Below are 24904 nucleotides of genomic sequence, written 5' to 3' on the forward strand. Positions count from 1 at the left end.
GCAATTACATTACTAATGGCCACTTATCACACTGCACATCGACCCAACCTACCACAACCACGTCAGGTAATATATTCCAATAATAATAATAATACCATGTATAAATATAGTGACATTCTCATTTTTTAACAATTCTATTCAATTCCAGACATTCCATTGTCATGTTATGTCAAACCTATATGTGTGTGCCATGTTGGCTTTAGAAACTGGATAGAGAACCATCATCAAAATGATCATTTACACAGTGAAAAGAGAAGGGAAAGGCTTCTTGAGACGTCATCTGTACTTCTGTGAAGAATGTGTCGGACGTTTCGCTCCTCATCCGAAGAGCTTCGTCAGCGAACTAATAAGTGCTGGTAGCCTAGGCCTTAAATACAGTAAGAGTGGGCGGAATTGGTGTGCCAACACCCTCCTCCTATTGGTTCCTTACACTAAGACTGGGCGGAGTAGTGGTCTAATCCTCTCCTGCCTTTAGCACCTCCGATCAAAGGGAAGTGTAGCTCCCTGTAGTTGGGTATGAACGACTCTGATACTGGCTCGTTACCATCTATTGTTCTGGCTCGGCCCTGGCTCCACCTCATTTGCAAGACTAAGAGCTGTGGGTTTTGGTCTCAGTAACCTGCTGAACACAGGGTCCAAATTAAACCTCAAACCACCATTCCGATTCAATGATGGGTTCTGTTGTTTGACAAAAATAGCTTCCTTTACTCCTCTTTCAAACCATCTGTTTTTTTTGGCCAAAATCTTTACCTCGCTGTCCTCAAAAGAGTGATTGGTAGCTTTAAGGTGTAGATGTACTGCTGAAGTACACAGAAGTACAGATGATGTCTCAAGAAGCCTTTCCCTCGATGGACAACTCCTGTACGACTGAGAGCCTACACAGACACAGTGAAAAGAGAAGTTCACATGTTCTTGTAGCCATGTGACCATCTATTCGTGACACCAAATAAAGCGTGGAATCCTTAAAAACTGCTACCAACAGCAAACTAATCATGGTTTCCTATAGAGACGCTTTTATAACATTTTTATCTTCTTCTTTATTTGTGAATTGTCAATTTTGTAAAAATGGTCATGATGTACATGTTTATTTTTTTTAAAGGCTTTAAAAAATCCATACATTTCAAGTCAAGTATTTGTGTATCATTCGGAGCGGCGTTACGATGGATACAAACAGGGGAAAAAAGTATTTTTAGCCCACGGTAGGGAAAGCAGTATAGCACGTCACAAAGAACAGTCTTTCCCGCAGCGTTAGAGTATCCAACTGATAGCATGGCTAGGTAGCTACGTCAGCGAAAAACAAAAGTTGTAGGACACTTGTAGATTTATACACAGATAAAACTCATTCATTTACTCATACAAAGTGCAAATCAAGCATTTATGAGATTTCAGTACACAGTGCCCTGCTGCCATGAAATATACCAAAATGTGATGAATTTCCATTAAGTAAGATGATTTATCATTAAATGTAATATTTTTGCAGTTAGACCTTCTAAATACATTTTTTAAAACATTATTAGAGACCTTTAGACTTAAAATAACACATCAGGGCTGGGACTAAAATTTTGTCCTGGACTTTTTGTTCCACACTGGCCCACTACCATCTCTACGCATATGCTGTGCCAACGCACCTTATTGATGTACATACAAACACACAAACCCTTAATAACACTACTGCACTGAGCAATATCCCTTTATTTTCTGGAACCTTGAATAAAGAAATGAGAGCAAAATCATTCATGGGTGGGTTCACAGGCCTGCTGGGGTCTCTGGTGAGATCATGACCACAGGGCAGGTTATACTGGGCCTGCCACCTATCACAGAAATGGACATGAAAAGTAGAGAAATAGTGTGCAATCTGTGCAGTCACCAGCTTTGGTGTCATGATAGACAGTGATGTTCAGCTGAATAAACATATCAACGCCGCTTTTATCATCCTCGGCTTTTATTGTATCTAAAATCAAATAATTTTTTATCATCTTTGCACCATTTTGAACAAGTCATGCACGCTTTTATTTCGTCATGTCTGGACTACTGTAATGCACTTTACTCTGGAATAAGCCACAATGCACTTTCTCGCTTACATTTAGTCCATAAGTCTGCAGCATGGCTTTTAACAGGAACCAAAAAAGGGAGCATTTGCCCAAATTCCCGTCTCCCTGCACTGGCTGCCCTATTCGTTCTAGAATTGATTGTAAGATTTTATTGTTTGTTTTTAAGGCTTTGAATGGACTGGCCCCTCAATACATCTCTGACCTCATCCAAATTGACACTCCAGTGCACACACTGAGGTCCGAAGGCCAGCTCCAACTTGTGGTACCTAAGACGAGACTTAAGACGTAAGCCTTTTCTGTAGTCGGCCCCAAGCTGTGGAACTCTCCCCCCCCATGTGAAAACGGTCTCTACAGTTGAATGCTTTAAGTCTTGTCTTATTTATTTTCTAGCTTTTAACTCGGTGTTACGTTGTGTAGTGCTCTGTGTCTTTTATGGTTTTATTTTTAGTTTTGATTGGTTTTACTTATCTTAGTCTATTTTATTTATTGTTTTTATTGTTGTTGTAAATGATTTTGTTTTTATTTAATTTACTAGCTTTTATTGTATTCATTTGTACTTTTATTTGTATTATTTATTGTTTTACTAGTTTGTGCTGATTTCTGTGTGGAGTTTGCATGTTCTCCCCGTGTGCGTGTGGGTTTTCTCCGGGTACTCCGGCTGCCTCCCACATTCCAAAAACATGCAGGTGAGGTTAATTGGCGACACTAAATTGTCCATAGGTATGAATGTGAGTGTGAATGGCTGTTTGTCTATATGTGCCCTGCCATTGGCTGGTGACCAGCCCGGGGTGTACCCCGCCTGTCGCCCAAAGTCAGCTGGGATAGGCATGCCCCCGCGACCCTAATGAGGAAGAAGCGGTATAGAAAATGGATGTATGGATAGTTTGTGCAGCACTTTGGTGGATCCCATTTTGTGCATTGTTAGCTGCCTCATGCTCACTGTTTTTCTCTCTTTAAAGACGTGTGTTCATGTCTCACAAAAGGATTCCAAAAAAAGTGTGGTTTTCCTTTAAGTGCTTCATAAATGCAACCCATCAATCACTATAGTATGCTTATTGTGTTCTAATACTTTGGATAAGTAGATTTATTTGTAACACACTACACCACATTTTATGTCCAATGACGGAATTGTGATTTCCGAGGTGGTTGGGACACAATTCCGGAGTGGAAGGGTTTTGAGGGTGGGTGTTATTTAACTGAAACCTCTGATATTAAAGTCCGACTAGAGAACATGTCTAACAGCCTTCAACAGTTTTAGCTAACAGGCAAAGCAAATGCACCACATGTGAACAACTTACAGTTGCAGATGAACGCAGACTCCGGCCAACTAATAAAACGCTGATGTTTCATGCTTCATGAGTGCAGAAAGTTAAAAAAAAGGGATTGCCCTCCAAGAAAAGTCCAGCGACTCATGGAGTGACAGCGGGGACGGCTAATCACACGTTAGCAAGATTTGTCAGAGCCAGTTGATGAGCTTGTGTTGGCGGTCTAAAGGGAAACAGGCTTCAGCTTCACCCGTGCCTATAATCACCTTTACACTTGTATTACTCAATACAGTAGACACAGTAAGAGTAAATACTACATTTAAGACTTAAATAAGACTCATGCTCGTTTGAGTTGCTGTGTTCCAGTGCTAGGGGAGCTGATTCGGAGAAGGAGAGGAAGTGAATTCGGGGGTTCAGAATTGAGTTTTAGCTTGGCATGGGTTATGATGCAACAGTAGCTCGTGTTAGGGATTATTGCGCCTGGTGTGAGATAATTCAAAACTGCAATAAAAGGTCCTGGTGATCAAATCTGGTGCTTGTGTGTCTCACCTTAACGTTATAGTAACATTACTGACACCTAGTGACCAGTATAGAATACTACAAGCCATCGCAATGTCTTTGAATGTGACTTCTGCATGCCTCATAAATGTATTTGTTTATTTAGCAATTTGATGCTTGAAAATGCTTAATTTAGAAAAGAAATTTGTAAAAATTGCTTAAATATGGAGATTTTTGACTAATAATAGGCTGTATTCCACCATTCCACCAAACAGCATGATTTATTAATTAATATATATTTTTTAAACCCTGTTAGAGTGAAGCCACCAAATTGGAAGTGCAAAGTGGTGAGGGATTACCGTATATGCGTGTGTGTGTGTATACCGTATATATAAAGAGTGACATAGTGAGAGAGTGTGTATATCTATATGTGACTAGTATAACCCAAGAACAGTTCTTTAGTGGGAGTGTATGACCTCTGTGGCATGTGTGACCTTTGTGTTGTGACACGTACACCGTGGGTGGGGACAAAATGACGCAGGAGTGTGAGCGCCACATGGTGAGATGTGAAAGCATAGCAGGTGGTTGGGGAAGGAGGGTGAGCAAGGGAAAGTGCTGCCATGCTTGGACCGCCATGTTTGTCAAGCAGGATAGAATAAAACCTGCATGTTGCAAGACCAGAGTTGTCTCACTTCCATGCTGTTGAAGTCACCGGCCACTGGAAAATGTGTTACCGACTTAACAAGCCAATCAACAAAGTCAGTTCATCCCTTGCTACAATTTGGACCTAAAAGGTACAGGTTAAGTCATAATGGAACCCTTCACCTCACTCCATCATGCAATTCTCTTTGAACCATAAAGAAGCCTGCTTAAAACATAAAAACATACCAACAAAAGTATTACTTAAGGCAGGTCAAAATAAAAAAAAAAAAAACAGTACAATCCCATCATCCTACATCATTCATGTTGTTTTCTTTGTCGTTTATGAGCGCGGGTTCACACTACAAGACGTCTACTGTCTCGTTCTTCTCAGAGCACACGGTAACTTGCAGAGAATTCAGAAGAAAGTGCGTCATCTTTACACACACACAGCTTTTCTGTATCCTCTGCGAACGTCGCTATATTTAAAAAATGACAAATGCTATCTTGACTGCATAAGATGTCTCCCCTCAAACAAACAGGAGTCAGCATTGCTGACATCCTTCTGTCTTTATATGGCCAAAAAAAAAAAAAAAAAACAGTGAGGGAAAAATGCTGAGATGACACTTTATTTTGTTATCTTCCTTTCTTTTTTTTTTTTTTTTAATTTACAATCTGCAGTTGGCTTCCTTTTAAATTACACCCCACTATCACCTACACACATACACACATACATGCTTCCCAAAGGACCAACAGAAAGCCTTATCACTCTACACTGGAAGCACTTAACTGTGGCTCCAGCGTGGTTACCGTTACCTACAATAGGTCAAGATCAGTGGTACCTTGTTTAGGTATCTTGTTGTACCTTGTTGATGCATCCAAAGTTGAGCCCATAAGGTCACATCGAGTCAAATGATGTGCACAGTTTGTGGTTTCCCTGGCCACAACATAGAAAATATACCTTTACAAAGATAATAATGAGGTTTTAATTGAGATTTGATCTTTCAATTTGCTCTGAGAGGTATTCATTTTACAATATGTTGATACTTGTGGTCGTAGTTTGCAGTGCGCTGTCTGAACCAGGGTGTAACAGAGGTAACTATGGCCGCTATCACACAAAAAAGGGTAGACCTTGCAATAATTAAGGCACAGAATAGTGTCAGCTTGTCTATACTCTGCTTATTTTCAACACGTAGACAGACATCAGCCTTGCCTCTGTGTATTCAGGCAGTCATGAATCATTTATGAAGACAACAGCCCAGAGAATTGTCCTGCTTCTCAAAAACAATCAAATGTGACATTGTTATGTATAGTAAAAAGTACAAATAGTAAAAAGTGTCACCTGCATTCTTGCATTGCCCAGTGCCATTTTTTACTTTACGCGACATTTTAAAAAGCGCCTATATTTACTGTACTGTACTGTACTGTGTGTGCATATTGTGATTTTGAGTTTGTCTCTTACAATGGAAGAAGAGTCCTGCGAACAACAGAACCACAGGTTATTGGGAACGAATGTCTGAAGCACCCCTAACGATGGTAACTCAGGCGATGTGTAATGAATTACTGCCATGTGATTGGCTCATGAGACCTTCATGAACATGTGCCCAGTAAGGCGGTCAGCGAGTGCATTTTGTTATGCCTGACAAATACAGGCTTAATCATCATTATTCTAGGTAATGTCATCCAGTCAGTCAAACCCAATGACAGAACAGTCACTTCATGCTTCACTGTGGTGCTTTATTACCTCGACTGCTCGCTCAACCAATGCAAAGAAAAGGCCCACACATTCATTGATCCAGGGATATTAAATATTGATTTCAGGATGAATCCCAGAAGCAGAAAATGAATTTCATTAAAAAAAGAGAATATTTAATTCTTGAAGAGCCCACATGCTGGTACAGCTGCTCATCATGTTTGTCTTGACAACACAACACGTAGCGGCAAGAATGATGATCAATTTTATGACAAACCAACACAGCAACTGGACTGTGGTGTGCTAATTACAGCTTTTCTGCAGCGCTGATATTAGATAGCAGACAAACACCAAGTGGTCATGTCTGTCTTCTGCGGTTGTCAAAAATGCTTCCAAAAACAGACAATGCAAGTCTTCAGTTTCAAGCGGATACACTCCTATGGTAAACAGAGTCTGTGCATCATCACGTAACTATGCTTGAACATGCAAAACTCTGATCTAGATGTATATAGAATACAGGTGGTCTTCAGGTTACAGTTTTCCTAGTTTGGTGGCTTTGTACTGTACTCCCACAAATTAATTACAGTGGAACCTTGGTTAGCTTCATTAATTTGTTCCAGAAGGTCAGACTCGAACTGAAATGGATGCAAACCGAATCAATTTTTCCCTTAAGAAATCATATGAATCCAATTAATCTGTTCAGGAAAGCCAAAAATGTTGACACAACCCTTAGAATTTTACAATTATAGTTGTACATGCAGAAAACAATTTGAAATGCGTATAAATACATATGAATCATGAATGAAAGGGATAAATGAACATTTAAGGTTACTTTTACCTTCACTGATGATGTGATTCTTGACAACGGTCCCCAAAGACACAATGTGGCAGTGAGGTCAACCTCCGCCATATGCCTGTTTTGACATTAGTTGTTTCTTGAATTCAATAGTGTTTCTCACCTCAATCCTGTAACCCAAAATTGAGTCAAAGGCAGCTGCAAGTCCCAGTATTTTGATAAAAGGTGAGAAACACTGTTGAATTTAAGAAATAACTTGAAGATGGTGTCCGTGTGGTGTCTCGCTGCCACATTGTTTCTTTGCGAACAGTAGTCTTCAGTGACGTAATGTGTAATGTAATTTAGATGCATGTATAATCCCTTTAAAACGGGCTTTGTGTTGACAAAAAGTGAGTAAATATGGAATAAAAAAAAAAAAATTAAAGATAGCAAAATAATTTTACCTATTAATTGGTGCCCCTGTCAGTCATGGGCCCTTGGAATTGTCCTAACTTTACACCACTGTTGTCGCTTGTGGCTTTTTTTTTTTTTAAAAAGAGTAGCGGGGTCCGAATTCTCTCTAAACATAGACACAAAATCTCAAAGTTGCCAACACTGATCTGCCATGTTATGTTCTGGCAGACCAGGAGTATGAGGAGTTATGACGTACACCGCCACCTACTGTACCGAGTAGCTACGACAAGCTACATTCACAGACAGTCCCACTATAATGTGTTTATGAGCGAGGGCAAACAGGTAGTGCCAAATCTACTGTGGGGCTTAAATTTGGAAACACTGCCTTATTCATCGTTTTATTTTGATATTTCCAGATGATTTACAAAGCAAACTTAAACTTAAACTAAAAAGGCAAAAAAATTAAATAAAATCCCCTTGATTTTTTCTTTCCACTGCAGTTTTTCCATGGCCTCAGAGAGAGAAGGAAAACATCATTATGTGGGGGAGAAATGTACCTGTAATAAAGCCAAATGGCACTGAGAGGTGCACTTGTCAAACATGATAAATGGCACCCATGCACCCTGAATGTGTTTGGTGCCCTTGCCACGGTGACTCCGCCCCCTCCAAAGGGTGGCCTGGAGCTCCAACACTAAACCTTCCCTTTAGAATTGAAGACCTGACAAGAGGTCCGAGCTCTCAAATTTCTTCACTTAGGCTCTTTAAGGGAATAAATTCCAGATAAGAATGTGGGAAAAGCTGTGTTTATACAGTGTATGCCATGTAACTACAGTAGTTTACCTACCTCTGATGCCAATGCTTGCCGCAGTTGTCTCCAGCCTCATATAGTCTCTGTCTCCCTGTGTGCAGTCAATTATGCAAATGATTGCACACATAAATTGTGCACTCTTCATAAAATTAACATATAACGCCACTTAATTCCAGACTTGTCTAGTTAAGTTTTACTGAACAATGAAACAGAGAAAATGGTGCATTATATAGTTTACTCATAGGACCATGAAGCTGTTTATCACCTGTAGTTTGGTCACTTTCCCAACAAAAAATGGGCAGGCATTGAAGAAACTGAGATGCAATGGGAAATGGAAATGGAAACCATTTAGAGCAACACATTAAAATAACAGAAACATTATTGTTTACCCTGTACTGTATCATTCCGTGGAATTGAGTGCTGGGACAAGGCACCCTACACATTGCTGACTCCCTGTCTGTGCATTTTTTATGGAATGTGACTGCTAAATAACTGCAAGAATTAATGAATGAATCATCGATTTTAGTATTTGATTAATCATTTTTTGATTTACTAATGTAAATATCTTCTGATTTCAGCTTCTCAAATGTGAATATATTTTGAACTTCCTTAGTCATCCATGAAAGCAGACCTATTAGCTTTGTGTTTGAGGCAAAACAAGATATTCACACACGTCAGCTTTGACTTTGGAAAACAGTGATCAAGATTTTTGCTTCTTTTCTGATATGTTGCTGATCAAACCACGAAAAATTGCTTCGGTTTTCATACATTTTGTAGTAATAAAAGTAATAACCAAAGTACGACTGCACTTGATTTTTCCATTCACCTTTTTGTGAAAAAAATAAGCAGTGATTTCGCACTTGCAGACCTTTTAGCCGTGAGCTCTGGCATATACATCGGAGCAAAATTGAGAGTTTGGTTCAGAGTCCTTTCTCTCTTTTTGTCCGATTTTTCTATCCAATATTTTGGTCCAGAACATTATTAAATTGTTGGTCCAAAAATATGGAGCTCGTGTATCATCTTTAAGGCGGAGTTAGGCGCGTTCTGATTTGTATTATTCTATTTTTACTGTTTTTATACCCTTGCCCACTATACTATTAAAACTCTTATCTTCATAAACAAATGTTTCCTGAGTCTGTGATGTACATTAGTGTTCGAGAGAGATCCTTATAGGTTATTAGGGTCATGCTAAAGACTAACAGGTCCGTCTGATCGCTAATAGATGAGTTAAATATCTCAGGTCCATAACAAGTGCAACAGACTGTTCAGAGGGAAAGCAGCTATAAAGTAGAGGGTCCAGCGTTGAGTACGGTACAAAGCGGTTCCTCTATTGTGCTCGTCCTGGATGCCATAGGGCCGCCTCTACACAACGGGCTATGAAAACCTGGGTGAGTTTCCCTCTGTCTCGCCCCTCAATGGGAGAGACATAACCCTTTAACCGGAGTAGCCAGGTAGGGAGGTGCGCATGCTTGAAACAGAAGAAGCGTGGTCTTTCACCACCTCGATAACTAGGGTTACCAAACACCACAAGATGACAGTATTGTTGTGCGAACACCTTCCTGTTACGTCAAGCATCATCAAGTGGTTAGCATGTTGGCCACACAGTCAGCAAATGTGGAAGATCTGGGTTCGTATCTTTGTTTGGGCATCTCTGTATGGAGTTTGCATGTTCTCCCCGTGCGTGTGCGGGTTTTCTCCAGGTACTCCGGCTTCCTTCCACATTCCAAAAATATGCACGCTAGGTTAATTGGAGACTCCAATTGTCCATAGGTATGAATGTGAGTATGAATGGTTGTCTATATGTGCCCTGTGATTGGCTGGCGACCAGTCCAGGGTGTACCCCGCCTCTCGCCCAAAGTCAGCTGGGATAGGCTCCAGAATACCCCCTCGACCCTAGTGAGGATAAGCAACATAGACAAACAAAACTTTATTTAATTTATTATACAGTGTGTAAACCTGCATCATGTAACGATTTGTGTTCCATTTTATGATGTCGAAGATTATAGGTTTTAAATGGAGCAATAAAAGTTGTAATACATTGTTTTTTGTATTTCAGCTTGCAGACAAATTGAGCAGTCATGAGTGCATGAACCTCAATCTATTTTCATTTGATTTCGAACGCTAATATGAAATTGCACATCCACCTCCATGCATAATTATACCCTTCTTTAACCTGGTCAGCCAGAGAAGCTTCTATTAAGCTGCACAGCCGACTAGCATGGGATTTCTAAACAAATAGTGAACAAATGAAATGGAAACCAATGTGCTCTGGTGCACTGCTGTGAAATAGAATCCACAATACGTGTCTCAAGTTCGGGGAGAGGGCATGAAAATTGGAAAATGGATGATTATAGAGTGGGCGAATTACACTGGTGTGTCCAATGAAAAGGACGTCTACTATATCCAGCAGAGATAGAAGCCTGAGTGAGAGCGGGGGAAATGGCATCAAATAATGCAAAAGACAGGGACAAAGATGCTTGGTGAGAAGGGGAGAGAGATGCAGAAGAGGGAGGATGTGGGGCGAGGATAAGCATTTTGCTAAAAATACATCTCCACCCTATGAGTGTTCATCTATTGGCTGAAAGAAAGCTGAGAGACTCCTATTGTTATTTCATCATTGCCTGTGTTTTGTGTACCCCAGGAGGGAAGCAACTATATAGTAGAGTGAGATGGTGGCTACTGGAAGAGAACTCAAGTGAACAATCATCCCGCTGAGAGCAAATCAAGTAAAACAACATGCAAAATTGTATCATTAAAAATCTTGGATGGATAGCACAAAATAAACAGTGGGCTATTATTTTATACAGACAGATATATTTTCCACAAAACTGGTGAATACTTTTGCATTCTAAGTACCATTGAGCAATATTGTGATAAGGCCAACTGTGAGTTTATAGCCACTTCAGTAACACTGCATAGTTGATACCACCCAACCCAGGAGGCCATGACAGCCCATCAACCGCAGGATGTCATATTTGTGGCAGAAATGGATCCAAATACAGGAAAATGGCAGGAAGCCCTGATTTTCTTCTTTAAATGGAAAATCTCAGCAGGCAGGAAGATGTACGGCTACAATAACCCCATTAGTGGCAACAAGAAGGAGCCGACAAAGATCGACATGGAACCAGAAGATCCGACTAAATAAGAGTCAGACTAATAAGTACAGAGCTGGGTTGGAGACAAGGGTAGGTTTTATTCTCTGGCTTTTAACTCTGCGTGAGTTGTGTGGTCCTCTGTGCCTTTTACTTTTTTCTTTAGTTTTAATTGTTTTAGTTATTTTAGTTTTTAATTCAATGTACTTATTTAGGGCCGCACTAGTGGTTAGCACGTTGGCCAACACAGTAACAGCTTGGAGATTGGGAAGACCTGGGTTCGATTCTCCCCTGGGCATTTCTGTGTGGAGTTTGCATGTTCTCCCCGTGTGCGCGTGGGTTTTCTCCGGGTACTCCGGCTTCCTCCCACATTCCAAAAACATGCATGTTAGGTTAATTGGCGACTCTAAATTGTCCATAGGTATGAATGTGAGTGTGAATGGATGTTTGTCTATATGTGCCCTGCGATTGGCTGGCGACCAATCCAGGGTGTACCCCGCTTGTCGCCCGAAGTCAGCTGGGATAGGCTCCAGCATGCCCCCGCGACCCTAATGAGGAAGAAGCGGTTTAGAAAATGGATGGATGGATGGAAGTACTTATTTATTTATATATATATATTTTTTGCCTACTTCTTGGAATGTTTTGCTTTTTATTGTTTTTACTTCCTGTTTAAATATTTTACTGTTGTACGTTTCTTTGTTTTTATTTATTGGATTTTTTTGTTTTTACTGTAGTGATTTTTACTTTTTATTTACACTTACATTTACATTCCCTTATTTACTTATTATTTGTGGTTTTGCTAGTCTGTGCAGCACTTTGGAAACAGTGTTTATAAAATGTGCTATATAAATAAAGTGGATTGGATTGGATTGGATTGGTGAGGAGACGAGTGGCTGATTGCCTTTTCAGCCACCAAAAAGCAGTCGTCATTTGAACGATCCAAATCCATATGTCGTTTTGTCTGTTTTCAGTTAAAAACAACATCCTGTTTACACCACAGGAACTTTTCTCATTTACTGTCTTTATTTTGAGAAACCTCGCCACATTTCCAATGACATTAACCAGGTAAAAAATATTTTACACAGACACCAAACATTCCCTGAAAAGTTAAATAAACTTAAGCAAGAAAAGAAAGGTCTGACCTAATACTGGTAATACTTCATTTCCATGGCATCATAAAATATCCCAAATGTGTTCTTAGCCTGACTTGAGCACATTTTCCAGAACACTAACGTGTGCTGGAAACACATCACAGATTATCAGCATTAAAAGGTAGGGTAATCCCTCGTTTATCACAGTTCATTGCCCAACCAACCGTGATATGTGAATTTCCGTGAAGTAGGAGTCCTTATTTCTTAATGGAATATTTACATCGTTAGAGCATAACATAGCATAGAGCATAGCATAGTTACAGCACCTGTTTATGGCCTTCTAAATACAGTTTTTAACATTATTAGAGCCCTCTAGACATGAAACAACACTCCATGGTCACCTTTACACTTGTATTACCCAATATAGTAGACAAAATAAGAGAAAAGAAGCCATTTAAGACATTAATAAGACTTGCACGTGTTGCTACAATATAAATGTAGGGGAACCTAGAGTGAAATTTTAGCGCAAAATGTCAACAGATGACTGTAAATACGTTACTGGTAATAAACACTCCTGGAAATGGGTGCGTAATCCACCTGGTTCAACCATCCCCATGTTTTGCCTTGGTTCAAAGCCAAGGTCCTCAGAATGAGAGTCAAGAGCGCTAGCCACCTGTCAACTCTACGTGTAGCACAACTTTTATGGGATCAGAGAGTGAGGTTAACCAACGTACATCCTCACAGCTGCACCGGTTGTCATCCATTACACTCACCCCTCCAAACGTCACTCATCCGGGTCACGCCACCAATGTAACCCGCCTGGTTCAGCCAGCACCGCATTCAGCCGAGGCCGAGGCAACCAAGGTCCACAAAATGACAGTGGAGAGCACTAGCCATTGAGCTAAAAGCCCAGCTCGACAGTCCAGCACGCCCTTAAAATATCAGGCAGTGAGGTTTACTCAGCTGGCATCCGTTACATGCGGAAAAGGGAATGGCCGCTAACTCTTGCACAAAAGACAACATCCGCCCCTGACAATAATGACATTTTATATGAAAGAATGACCTACAACTGGATGACTATTCCTAACCAAGTGTTGTAACTGGTGCTTGTTCTGCCTTATAGCTCCTGGGAATACCTGATATACTCCCAAATGACATCATGAGGCTTAAATTAATGTTGGATTTAATGAGGGTCACATGATTTCAATGTGACTTGAACTAATTTTGCGTGTCAATGGCCTGCAAAGGTTAAATAGGTTTTCTTCATGGTCTCTGTATCCATACGCCTCTTAGATTAATTATGAAATCTCCTTTAGTTCCACCTCAGTCATTTTAGTGTGTGACTGCTGGCCAAAGACTGAATACTGGAATATTGTAGAGGCAACGACTTGCATTGTATTGTGTTGCTGAATCATACAAGGACAACCTGGGGGTAATATGGCAACTTGAAGGTTTGTACAGTCATCATAACTTTATTTCTGGATAGGTGCCAAGGCCTGTGCAGTGTCAACTTTCCTACAACCTTCTATGGCATCCTAAAATCTACGGCACTATAACTTGTGGGAATTTAAGAGTGAAAATCTGAAGGTGTAGGCACCCCGGTTTTCGTGGGATGCAGTTTGATGAAAATTATAGCCAAAACTATGTCTCTGTTGTCGTACGGTCAAACATTGCAACAAACTAACAAACAAATCCATTTGCTGACGTATCATTGCACAGACTCAAGTACTCAAACAAAGAATCCCACGCGTCGGTTACTCAGTCTTGTCGTGTTATGAGTCCAACTGTGTTTGTAACGTAATGTGTCTTTATTACAAAAGGTGCTCTCAACTCCCATTCGGAAGTCATTGTCCTACAGCTGGCTCCTTTACTCTTTTATGTTGTCATCACCGATTGAATTTTTGCAAACTAACAGAGTTATCCCACAAGTCTTTGCTTTGTTTAACGATTACGGCTGCAAAATAACCCACCATGGGGCCAAAGAAAGTTGCAAGTGCCAGCACTTTGATAAGCAAAGTGAAAACACTATTGAGTTCAAGAAAGAAGTCGTTGCAAAACACAAAAAGGTGGTGTTGGTGTAGCTCTCTTGCCCTCCTCCCCCATCGCTCTTTGCCATCCATTTCATGAATCATTTCTGATTATTTCGCATTGACTCCTGCATGTGTTTTGTGTTAATGTTTTCGTGTGTCTGGAACGGATTAATTGCATTTACATTATTTCTAAAAATCGATTAGGTTTTCATACGGTTCAGTTTTTGATGGACCTTTGGAATGACTTAATAATGAAAAACCAGGGTTACCACTGTGCAGACACAGATACGTGCCTGTATACATGTACGTATATTAGGGAAAGGTTGCCGCTAATTAATACTTACTTGGCTAATTTATAATGACTTACTTTTCATTTTATTTTAGTCTGTTATTAAAAACATTTAGACAATTTTTATTTGAATTTTTCTGGTATTTTACTTATTTATTTAACTTTTTTAAATCTTATTTCTGATAATTTTTGCAAACATGTCTATGCTATGTTTATTGACAGCACTTTTATTTGACTTCATTTTTATTTAAATTTATTTTACTTTACCTCCAGCGTTTATGTCACTGATGATGTTTTAAGAATTGTTTGATTTTTATTTTTCTACTAAGTTTGACATGATTTGACTCGCACCCACAACGATACGGCGATATGAGAACGTTTTAGAACACTTGGTCTTCATGTGTCAACTGAATGTGTGAGGTGATGCACCAGTTACTGTTACTGTATGTGATCCTCTGTCATGATATCATTGGACTCCAGCATGGCCTTTCCACTGTAATGTTGAGAGAATGTCACGTCAGTTTAATGTTTGACATTAGCTTGGCGCTGAGAGTTAATTTAGTCAGACAAGTCAAGCAGCACTTTATCTGATGGGGCAGTTTTTGTGCAGATAAAAAGACCGGTATTTAGCTGCCTGCACCCACCAGGCACTTAATTAGGTACACCTACACAATACTTTTAAGCTGAGCGTAGACCTCTGGTTTTACTTATTTTCCTACTTAGCAGGGGCCAGCTAGGTGTGAATATCTTGGTGTAATGACATACAGTTCTTCACCACTGCAAACTACAGTATCACCCAAATTTGAGTACACCCTTCACATTTCAGCAACCATTTTATTGTATCTTTTCTAGGGACAATACCACAGAAATTTAATTTGGACATACTGTACAGTGCACTCCAGAAGTTTTGTAAAAGTGAGGCCAATTGCTTTATTTTTGCTGTAGACTGAAAACATTAAAAGGTTAATATGAGACCAGAAAGCAACATTTCAGCGTTTATTTCCAAGTATTTACATCTGGATTGGATGCACAGCTGAGAAGATAGCACTTTTGTCTGAACCCATCCACTTTTCATGTCAGCAAAGGTATTGGAACTTGTGAGTGACAGGTGTGTTTTGTTGCCCAGGTGTGTCCTATTACATTGATACTATACTTAGTACACCTGTGGTTTCTTCTTCAGGACATTCCAAATGGCTGTACTAGCTATGACCAATGTTTGTCTTTGATTTACAATTGCTCATGTTTCACCCATAAACAGCTCTCTGTTTTTCATGTTGTTTTCACCTCTAAAAACCTCTCTTACCCAATCTGAAATTTAGCATAGATATTCAGTGCTATTTATTGATTCAATAATCAATGCAATAGGACACACCTGGGCAACAAAACACACCTCTCAGTCACATCTCCCAAAGCTTTTGCTCACATGAAAAATGGGTGGGTTCAAACAAAAAGGTGCTACCTGACTCAGGTGTAAATACCTGGAAATAAAAGCTGAAATGGTGATCTCTGGTATTCATCTCTCATATTCATCTTTTCATTTCAAACAAAAAATGTTTTCAGTCACCAGCAAAAGTAAAAGGACTTTGCCTCAAGGTCATTCCCCTGAAAGGGTACCAAAAGGATGACATAGCAGACAAAAATTAAAGTTGTTATTTTCTAACCAATTTGCATATTTGTATATATTTTTGCATAATTTTCATTGTGATTAACAAGTGTCTCACTGTTTCTTTAGTTTTTCTGTGCACACACATAAACAGTTATGGGAAAATGATATTGTGCACTTTATTTATTATTGGTTATTGATGACAGATATTTTTTTACAGCTTACCATTTTCTGTGTTGTTGGGCTGACCAGAACGTGACGTAATGGTGATGCATATTTCATGTAACGCTGCTAGTGGATGGACCCTGCAACAAACTCAGCGTAAGAATCAACACCGTGTCCTTCAAAGCATTGTTAGTTAGCACACGAGTAACACACTTCGCCTTCTGTTACATGATGGTGGAAAAAAATAGTTCCTGAAAGTACATTGATTAGAAAAAAATAGATCAGTAGAAACTGAATTGTAACACGTCTCATGGACGTCACGCCATATTTCTGATTTTAAATCAGTGTCACTTTTGTTATTGTCTGTATTTTGACAAACAAAAAATGGCCAAATAACTCTGAAGCTCACATCGGGTGTTGATGCAGACGTCAGATCACTTGCACATAGCCACGATTCAGTTTTTGTTACATTGTGTGCGGATTACACTCGTTGCGTAAAAGACTCGTACGTGTTTTGCTGTATTTCGGTCAAAGTACATTTTTTTGGATGCAGCAAAATGTGTTTGGTGCACAATTTGGTGTTATGCGTCGAAAATCACAGCAGGAACATAAGTTCCACCGTTTTGTATTGTTTATTTATTATGGTTGATTTTTGTCTTTGTGGCAAAGTTTTGCATGTCACAAAATGGCGATAGGTAAACGGGGGAAAATTTACATCAGATCGTGTTTTATACACGAAGACAGTATTCAACAATGTTTCCCTTGTTTATTCAATGTGTTTGCAATATATTTTTTTATGGTTACAGCTTCAAATCACTGTAGTCTGTGCATCATGCCCCTCGAAGTGACTGCACCCTCTCTGGTACCCCTTTCAGGAGAATCACCCCTCAGCATTCCAATATTTTACCACTGTGCTTTAGAGTAGTGATAGTACAGCTTGTAAAGCGGTGTAGATTTACAATCCACTGAAAATGACTCGACTCACAGCCATTATTGTCTAAATAGCTGGCAACACAAGGGAGCAACGAGATAATTGTGTCTTGCCTACCGTCAAGCATGGTGGTGGTTGTGTTATAGGTTGGGGCTGGGGTTCATTGAGGGAAACATGAATTCCAACATGTACCGTGGCATTCTGAAGCACAGCATGGTGCCCTCCATTTGGAAACCGCATGGCACTTTTCCAACACGATAAGGAGCCCAATCACACCTCTTTGCGCTTTTATGGGGAAGCTGAAGATGAAGGCGATGGAGTGGCCAAGTTGTACACTGACACCTATTTGTTGTATGTTTAATTTCTACAATATTGTCACTTGAGAAGATATACAGCGTTCCCTCGTTTATCGCGGGGGATAGTTTCCCAAAATAGCTGGCAATATGTGAAATCCGCAAAGTAGCTAACTTTATTTGTTTGCAACTATATATGCTTTAAGGCTGTGAAACCCCTCACGATACACTTTTCTCAGACAGGCACATTTTCTCACATTCTCGCTTGTTTAAACTGTCTCCAAGTTCAAATTTCGTTTGAATCAATCTTTTAGACACAAGAAATTATGAAGTGACTCACGTATTCCCTCCTCTGACGTGCGTCGTCCCGCGCTGTTCGGCTGTAGTGTGTTTGTATCCTTGTTAAAACATATTCCTCCTCTTGTAGTATTTTACTCCTCCTAGTAGTCCTCCAAGAACCGAAGATTGATTTAGAGATTTGGATATTCATCGACCCTACTGCAATGGTTATACACCTACCAGTTAGCAACATAAACACAAATGCCAAGTGCTTTTATGGGGAACATAACATCTCCGCTATCAGCAGTACACTAAGCACATTGAAATAGCATGCTAACTAAATAATGAATTAGTGACAAGGCTAACGAGGCTAACTTAGTTCGACAGTTAGCGACCAGCTCGGTGGTTGGATGCTTCAGGCACACAGAATAATACAATATCACAACACGGTGCAAACAGCGTCTAGCATTGAATGAATGATAAATAACCAGGTTACTCACGTTTATAGATGCACCCTGTTAGTTTAACGTCAAAAACAAGGTCCGTGTTATGACAACAACTCTCTTGGTGCATTCAGGTGCCCATCTAGCGTCGTAATTGGGAGCTACGTTTAATCACATATTAACTTAAGTAACAAAAGAAAATGGTAACTACTAAAAGGAGCCTTTTGTATAATTTGTTAAAGTGTTTTTTTAAATATACTGTCATTTCCAGTTTACATGTAAGTGTGATTTAAACAAGAATAGCAGCCACAAAAATTAAATGCAGCTCACACGTAATTGGCGCTATTTTAGCTTTTTTTTTTTAGAACAGGTTGGCGGGCGACTCGTGTGGTCTAGGGGAGACACCATGTTGGTGACCCCTGATTTAGAGTATTATATAATGGCACACTAGCAAACAGGAAACACAGCAGTGGTGCAGTGATTGATTGACAATGGTCTACAGCCAATCAGAACGCAGAACATAATAGGCGGGTTCTCCCTTAGCCAATCAGGACTGCTTGTGGTTCTATATTTACCGGCTGAGAGGTGGATGGACACATCTTTACCCCAGCGGCACAAGTCTTCAACTCTCACATGAGTATACAACACCCACTACTGGTAGCAGTAGTAAATACAATAACAAACAGATACAACAGAGCGCCAATAGATCGCTCTAAATCACAAGGACGCAGAAAAAATATGCAAAATTTCCCTTAAAAAACCCGCGAAACAGCGAAAGATGAACCGTGATGTAGTGAGGGAAGACTGTACTGTAATAAGAGGTTTTAATTTGTGATACAGCCTTTGTATTGGCTGTAATTAGATAGTGGTTTGTAAACACGGAGCCCACTCAAAACTAAATAAAATAAAGTTTCATATTTTTTCATTTGGTGTATTCTGTTGGTTTTGTTGACAGGTTAAAGTTGATATTGTATTCATTAGATTCGGTTTTCAGCATTCATTTTGCGGTGAGTGTTGGAGAAAATGGCACAATTGAACAGTGAAGAAGAAATAAAAGAGGAGCAGGCAAGTTATAATCATCATTTATAGTTCATGGTCATTTTCCTCATACTCATTCCAAGTACAGATCTCTGGAGAGCAGAACTGACAGACAAAATGACAGAACAAACACAGAACTTTTGAAATGGACTCGTGTGAAATCTCGAGATCTTTGCATCAGCATCAAGCACACATTGGACTATTTCATAATGCCACTTGGAAACACACACAACACATTAATGTATCTTCATTAAATCGTCCCCCTTTAAAAACGTCTGGTTTGTCGTTATGGTGGGGGCAGGCAGTGATTCTCCAACCATGTGCTCATTCCTCTCCTGCTTCTTTGTGTTGTTTTGGGTCAAGGTGGGCTACTCGGCCTGGTGAGCGTTTGTATAAAAACTATAAAGGAACCCACGTAAAAACAGGAAGGGGGAATGAAAAAAAAAAGATGGCAGATTTGTTCATAAAACCTATGTCTATTAACACTTAACACTTATGTCTTTTTGTGTCCTTGTCCTTGTAGTTTTTCATTCCAAAAAAATGGTTTAGGAGCTGTTATAGTTTGCGTCATCTATACAACAGGCTATAAAACACCACATTGTCACAGTTCAGAAAGCACATTTAGATGTGGTTGTACTGTATATAAACATATGTAGTGGAATAGGATCATTCTGCGTGCATGACCCTCATGGCCACTTCAGAGGAAGCGCTCGCCTTTTGACTTCACAAGATGCAAAAAAACAAAGGCCTCCACTTGTCTTAGTGGCACAATGGACATTTTGTTCTTGTAAATGACACTGCAGTCCACCCGATTCAGATCACAGTCCCTTCTGCTCATATGAGACACTTTCGCCGATTCCGTGGACGTCTGTCAGGAATCCACCCCTCCCCCCGCCCCTGTGGATTTGCTGTCAGATGGTCTTCTGTGTCCTTCAAATCAAATGTTTGCTATGCATGGTGCCATGTTCTCTAGAAACAAAAGTCTAAACACCACAAACACAGGCAATTTAAAACGAAACCATTAGGTCATAACCTCCATTGGCAATGTGCATCTGTGCTCCTCTGGTGGCCACAAACGAAGGAGTTGGATCATCCCGTTCTTGGAGTCAAATCACAGATGGATTATGTTATTTGGTTGTCTTCAGTTTACAGACGTTTATCCATCCATACTCTCATTCCAGACAGTCTTGTGTCTGCAAAAATATCCTCCTATCCCATCATGGTATCTTCTTTTTACTTTTCAGAGCATTCTTCTTGGAAAAAATGACTAAATAAGGTTCAATTTTGTTATCATACTGTACACAATGTCTTTATTTGTCTTTTCCTTAAATGTTCCAAATGGTCTGCCAAAGACCAGCACTTTGACAATCACACGTAGTACTCCTTGTCCTTGTTCTTCTTGTTCTTGCTCGAAGTCTTTGCATTGTTTGCCGCTTTCTCTTTGACGATAGAACCGTTTGACTGGGCCGAGTTGCTGATGTAGTTGCGGCTCTCGTCCACGTGGTAGGAACCCTCGTCTCGATTCCGGTACTTGTACATGGCATAGAGCAGGATGAGAATGCACAGAGCCGCCGCCGCTACGATGCCCACTACCATGCCCGTGGTGCTGCTGGACTCCCGGAAGACCTCAGAGGAGTCCGGGAAACCCTTCGGTCCGGCGCCCGTGGGATTGGCTGCAAGGGAGACAGGATAGGACAGGATGACTGCACACATACCTACATACCTTTTAGCGTCACAGCTTACATAAAGGCTTACAAAGGACGTGTAAAACGTGATATCTTTGTTAGCACAAATATTTGATACAAGATGGCTGAGCTGCTGTGCTTGTGAGGGTTTTCTCCCACAGTCCAAAAGCATGCATGTGGGGAGACTCTAAATTGTCCAGGTGTGAATGTTTGTTTGTCTACATGTGCCCTCTCCAGTGTGTCCACCACCTCTTGCCCAAAGTCATCTGAAGGTCATCTCCATAGAGAGGGAAATCTGGCAAGTCCAGAGCAGCAAGTCAAATGCAATATATTTTTATGCTCTGCGAAATGAATTTGACTGCCAAGATGGATAGCCAAGCTCGCTTGGAGGTGATCAGACTTTTACACCAAAGAACTTGTCCTGGAGAAGGAGTGCATGTGCTTCATATACAGATAAACAAAAAAAAGTGTTTTTTCATAAAAAAATAAATTAAAAAAAAACGTGAACTCAGGGGACTAAGAAGAATCTGAAAACTTTTTTTTTTTCCCTAACAGTTAATTATTATCTTCTTTTTCTTGTTATGCTCTTAATGAGCAACCTGTATTAACATTAAAAAAACCTCCAAAGGAGTCAGTGTCTCACCAGCCATGGACCTCACCACACACCACTCCTCTTTACGTATAATAGAAAGAATATATGCAGTTAAAGGACTCAAGGCAGTTTTTTTTTTCCTTTGGGATGAATTAAGACAGCTATTTTCTTTGTGTAAATGGCACATTCCATTAGCTAATGCCATCCCACCCACACACCCTGCAGTGGAAATGCAAGTTCGATCAAGGTTTACCTGATCTCCACTGAAATATACTACACTGCCATTTGAAAGTGCTTCATGACTCCTGCTCATCTTAAATAAATTTGTTCTTGTGTAGTGCAGACAGTCAAAATGTCCCTTTTAAATCAGACACTTCGTAAAACCTTCAGATAAACCTCTTGCAAACCATGTTTTAAATCCTTGCCCGGCCATAAAATCTTACATTACTTATTACTAAACGACAAGGGAATGTCACACAATGTCGTTCCTGAGTGGCATTTGATTTAGTCGTTCCGACCACTCTGATGTATCCCTTTAGAATATATGAGGATTTTTGTAGATGCTGCATTAAATGAATGCGCATGTCAATTTCCCTTTCTAATCTACTTCCTGCAGTAGATTATCCCGATGACGTTGAATGGACTTGTCCACAAATGAAGGTGAGGTTCTGGAGAATGAGAGATTAGCTCAATTTTGTAGTAAGGCTGGCAAAATGATGTGTTAATGACGGGGAAGGAAGCCCAGTTTAAGATCACAGCTAATTAGGAGTTTTACAGCACCGTCATGAATGAGCAGACATGAGCAGCATTTATTTCCAACATCCGTTGCAAATGCAAACAGGATGACTCAACGAGAAAAACAATTCCTCAATAGACTCAGCAGATTTTTTTTTTTTTTTTTTTTGCCAAAAAGACCGTCCGCCTCTCTTTTGAAACGGTGCCGCTCAATGAGGCATATTTTGAAAACACGTCAGCCCCCCTGATATTATTCAGCGCTTGTGGCACATCTCACTGTGTGTGTGTTTTGTTGCAGTCATCAGTTCTGCTTAAGTCTGTCTTTGTTGCACTGGAGGAATCCAAACACACCAAATTTGGAAATGAAAGCAGCCTGGATTGAGGCAGAAGGCATAATGGATGGATTAACATCTGCGGTCCTGTTGTAGTTATACTGATGTACACAAACCAACAGTACAACCTGGACTGCAGGTCTGCTTTGTTCAGTTATGGTCACTGACCACCTCATTAAAAAATGACCCAAATACATACAGTGGCGTCATAGTTTAGAAAACAATTACCAATTTGGCTCAAGAAAATATTATTTGAGAAAATGCTGACTGTAGTAGTAAGAGTGAGAGTAGTATAGTATTATAAAAGTACTATCCCTATAAAATAAAAACCTAAGAAATATTTCAACATGTAATATAATTTCACGTAATGTGTGTATTTTCACTATGGAATCCGAGAAATATTTTATTTTAATGTACGGTGCAATGAAGGAACAACACCGTAAATAAATTCTAAATCATACTGACACATTTTCTGGCAGGGATTTGTATCCTAAATAATTCTAAATGATTTATATTCAATAAAACATCATTATAATAAGCCGCACGGTGGTCTAGTGGTTAGCATGTTGGCCAACACGATAACAGTCTGGAGATCAGAAGACCTGGGTTTGATTCTCCCTTGGGCATTTCTGTGTGGAGTTTGCATGTTTTCCCCGTGCGTGCGTGGGTTTTCTCCGGGTACTCCGGTTTCCTCCCACATCCAAAAACATGCATGTGAGGTTAATTGGCGACTCTAAATTGTCCATAGGTATGAATGTGAGTGTGAATGGTTGTTTCTCTATATGTGCCCTGCGATTGGCTGGTGACCAGTCCAGGGTGTACCCCGCCTGTCACCCGAAGTCAGCTGGGATAGGCTCCAGCACGCCCCCGCGACCCTAAAGAGGAGAAGCGGTATAGAAAATGGATGGATTATTATAATAACATTATTTACAGCAGTATATAACACTTGAATGGAACATTTCTAATAATTGAAAACTGTTATTTATGATATATTTTTAACAGCTATTCAACCAACGTGTCTACTTTCCATACCCACTTTCATAATCTCACCTCACATTAAATATTTGATTGTAAATGAAGTATTGTATGTTCTATGTTAGCGTTATTAGTGCAAAACAAAAAAAAAAATGCAAAAAAACACTGCAATAGACAGTTTTCCTTAATTTTTCATTGAATAATTGACAAATATATAAACTATAACTATGAATAAAGTAAAAATGCATTTCATCCAAACATGCAGGATGTGGTTAACTACTGTGTGAAGTTGTACAACGTTGTGCAAATAAGCTTACTGTTATTTTTTTTTCATTCCTACAAGCTACAAAGTGCCATACAAGTTGATATTATCTTTACAAATTACAAATCAACATGGCTGGGAAGTCATCATTTAATGGTGTCCACATGATAACAAGACTCGCTGTGTACTGTATGTCCTGTCAACTCTTCTTTTTCTAATTAGTCAGTCAGTGTTTGCTGTAGACTAAATTAAATTCTCTCAGTTTGAGCGTTCAGGCAAACATTGCTTTGACTGGTGCAATGTTATCTAATGACAGACACAGAGGACGGGTGTGTCTATTTTAGGGAGCGCTCATCAAAATGAAAACTGTAAAAGGCATACGTTCGCTTGTCTTTAGGGAATGGAACTGCTACCGTTGTTCACTGACATGTTTTGCACAATGCTTAGCCTGATCAGTGGTCTAAGTAATCTTCCAATGCCAGAAGACATTCAAGGACGGGCCGGGAGATCCTCTGGAGGATTGAGTGTGACTTAGCCTCGAAACAGATTAGCTCTGCTTTTGACACGGTTACTTATCCTCGGGGACAGGTGCACAATGCATACGGTTCGCGGGAAAAAGCCACGGTTTGACATAAGTAATGCATAAGAACGAGTATTGGCTGTGCGTTAGCTTTACACTGTATCTGCAATCAAGCGTCAACATTGTGGCAATGCAGGGTTGAGTGGATACGTTTATGGTTTACTCAAGTCTCTGTTTGGTTGCACCCTCGTCTAAACCTGGCGACTGACTTCCAATAGGCTGCTTTTTCACTACCTTGGATCGACAAGACTTTTGTCTGAACTAGTGCTTCTTTCTTCTCTTTGTCATTGTTTCTATTCTTAGCTAAAATCTACAGAAAGGATCCCCTTACTTTATGATAAAGGTG

At 39.9% G+C, this 24904-nt stretch overlaps 1 protein-coding gene across 25 annotated transcripts in view; it reads right to left on the reverse strand.

The window, feature by feature from the left end:
- Positions 1 to 19425: 19425 nt before the first annotated feature.
- LOC129193610 (neurexin-1a-like) overlaps positions 19426 to 24904 on the reverse strand; it is a 310368-nt gene continuing 304889 nt past the window's right edge. For all 25 annotated transcript variants that reach the window (XM_054797924.1, XM_054797923.1, XM_054797932.1 and 22 more), the window contains one exon: positions 19426 to 21070. In XM_054797924.1, the coding sequence (XP_054653899.1) occupies positions 20766 to 21070 (305 nt within the window). In that variant the 3' untranslated portion in view covers positions 19426 to 20765. The remainder of the gene's footprint in view (positions 21071 to 24904) is intronic.

The sequence above is a fragment of the Dunckerocampus dactyliophorus genome, chromosome 14, assembly GCF_027744805.1.
Source record: "Dunckerocampus dactyliophorus isolate RoL2022-P2 chromosome 14, RoL_Ddac_1.1, whole genome shotgun sequence".
Lineage (NCBI taxonomy): Eukaryota > Metazoa > Chordata > Actinopteri > Syngnathiformes > Syngnathidae > Dunckerocampus > Dunckerocampus dactyliophorus.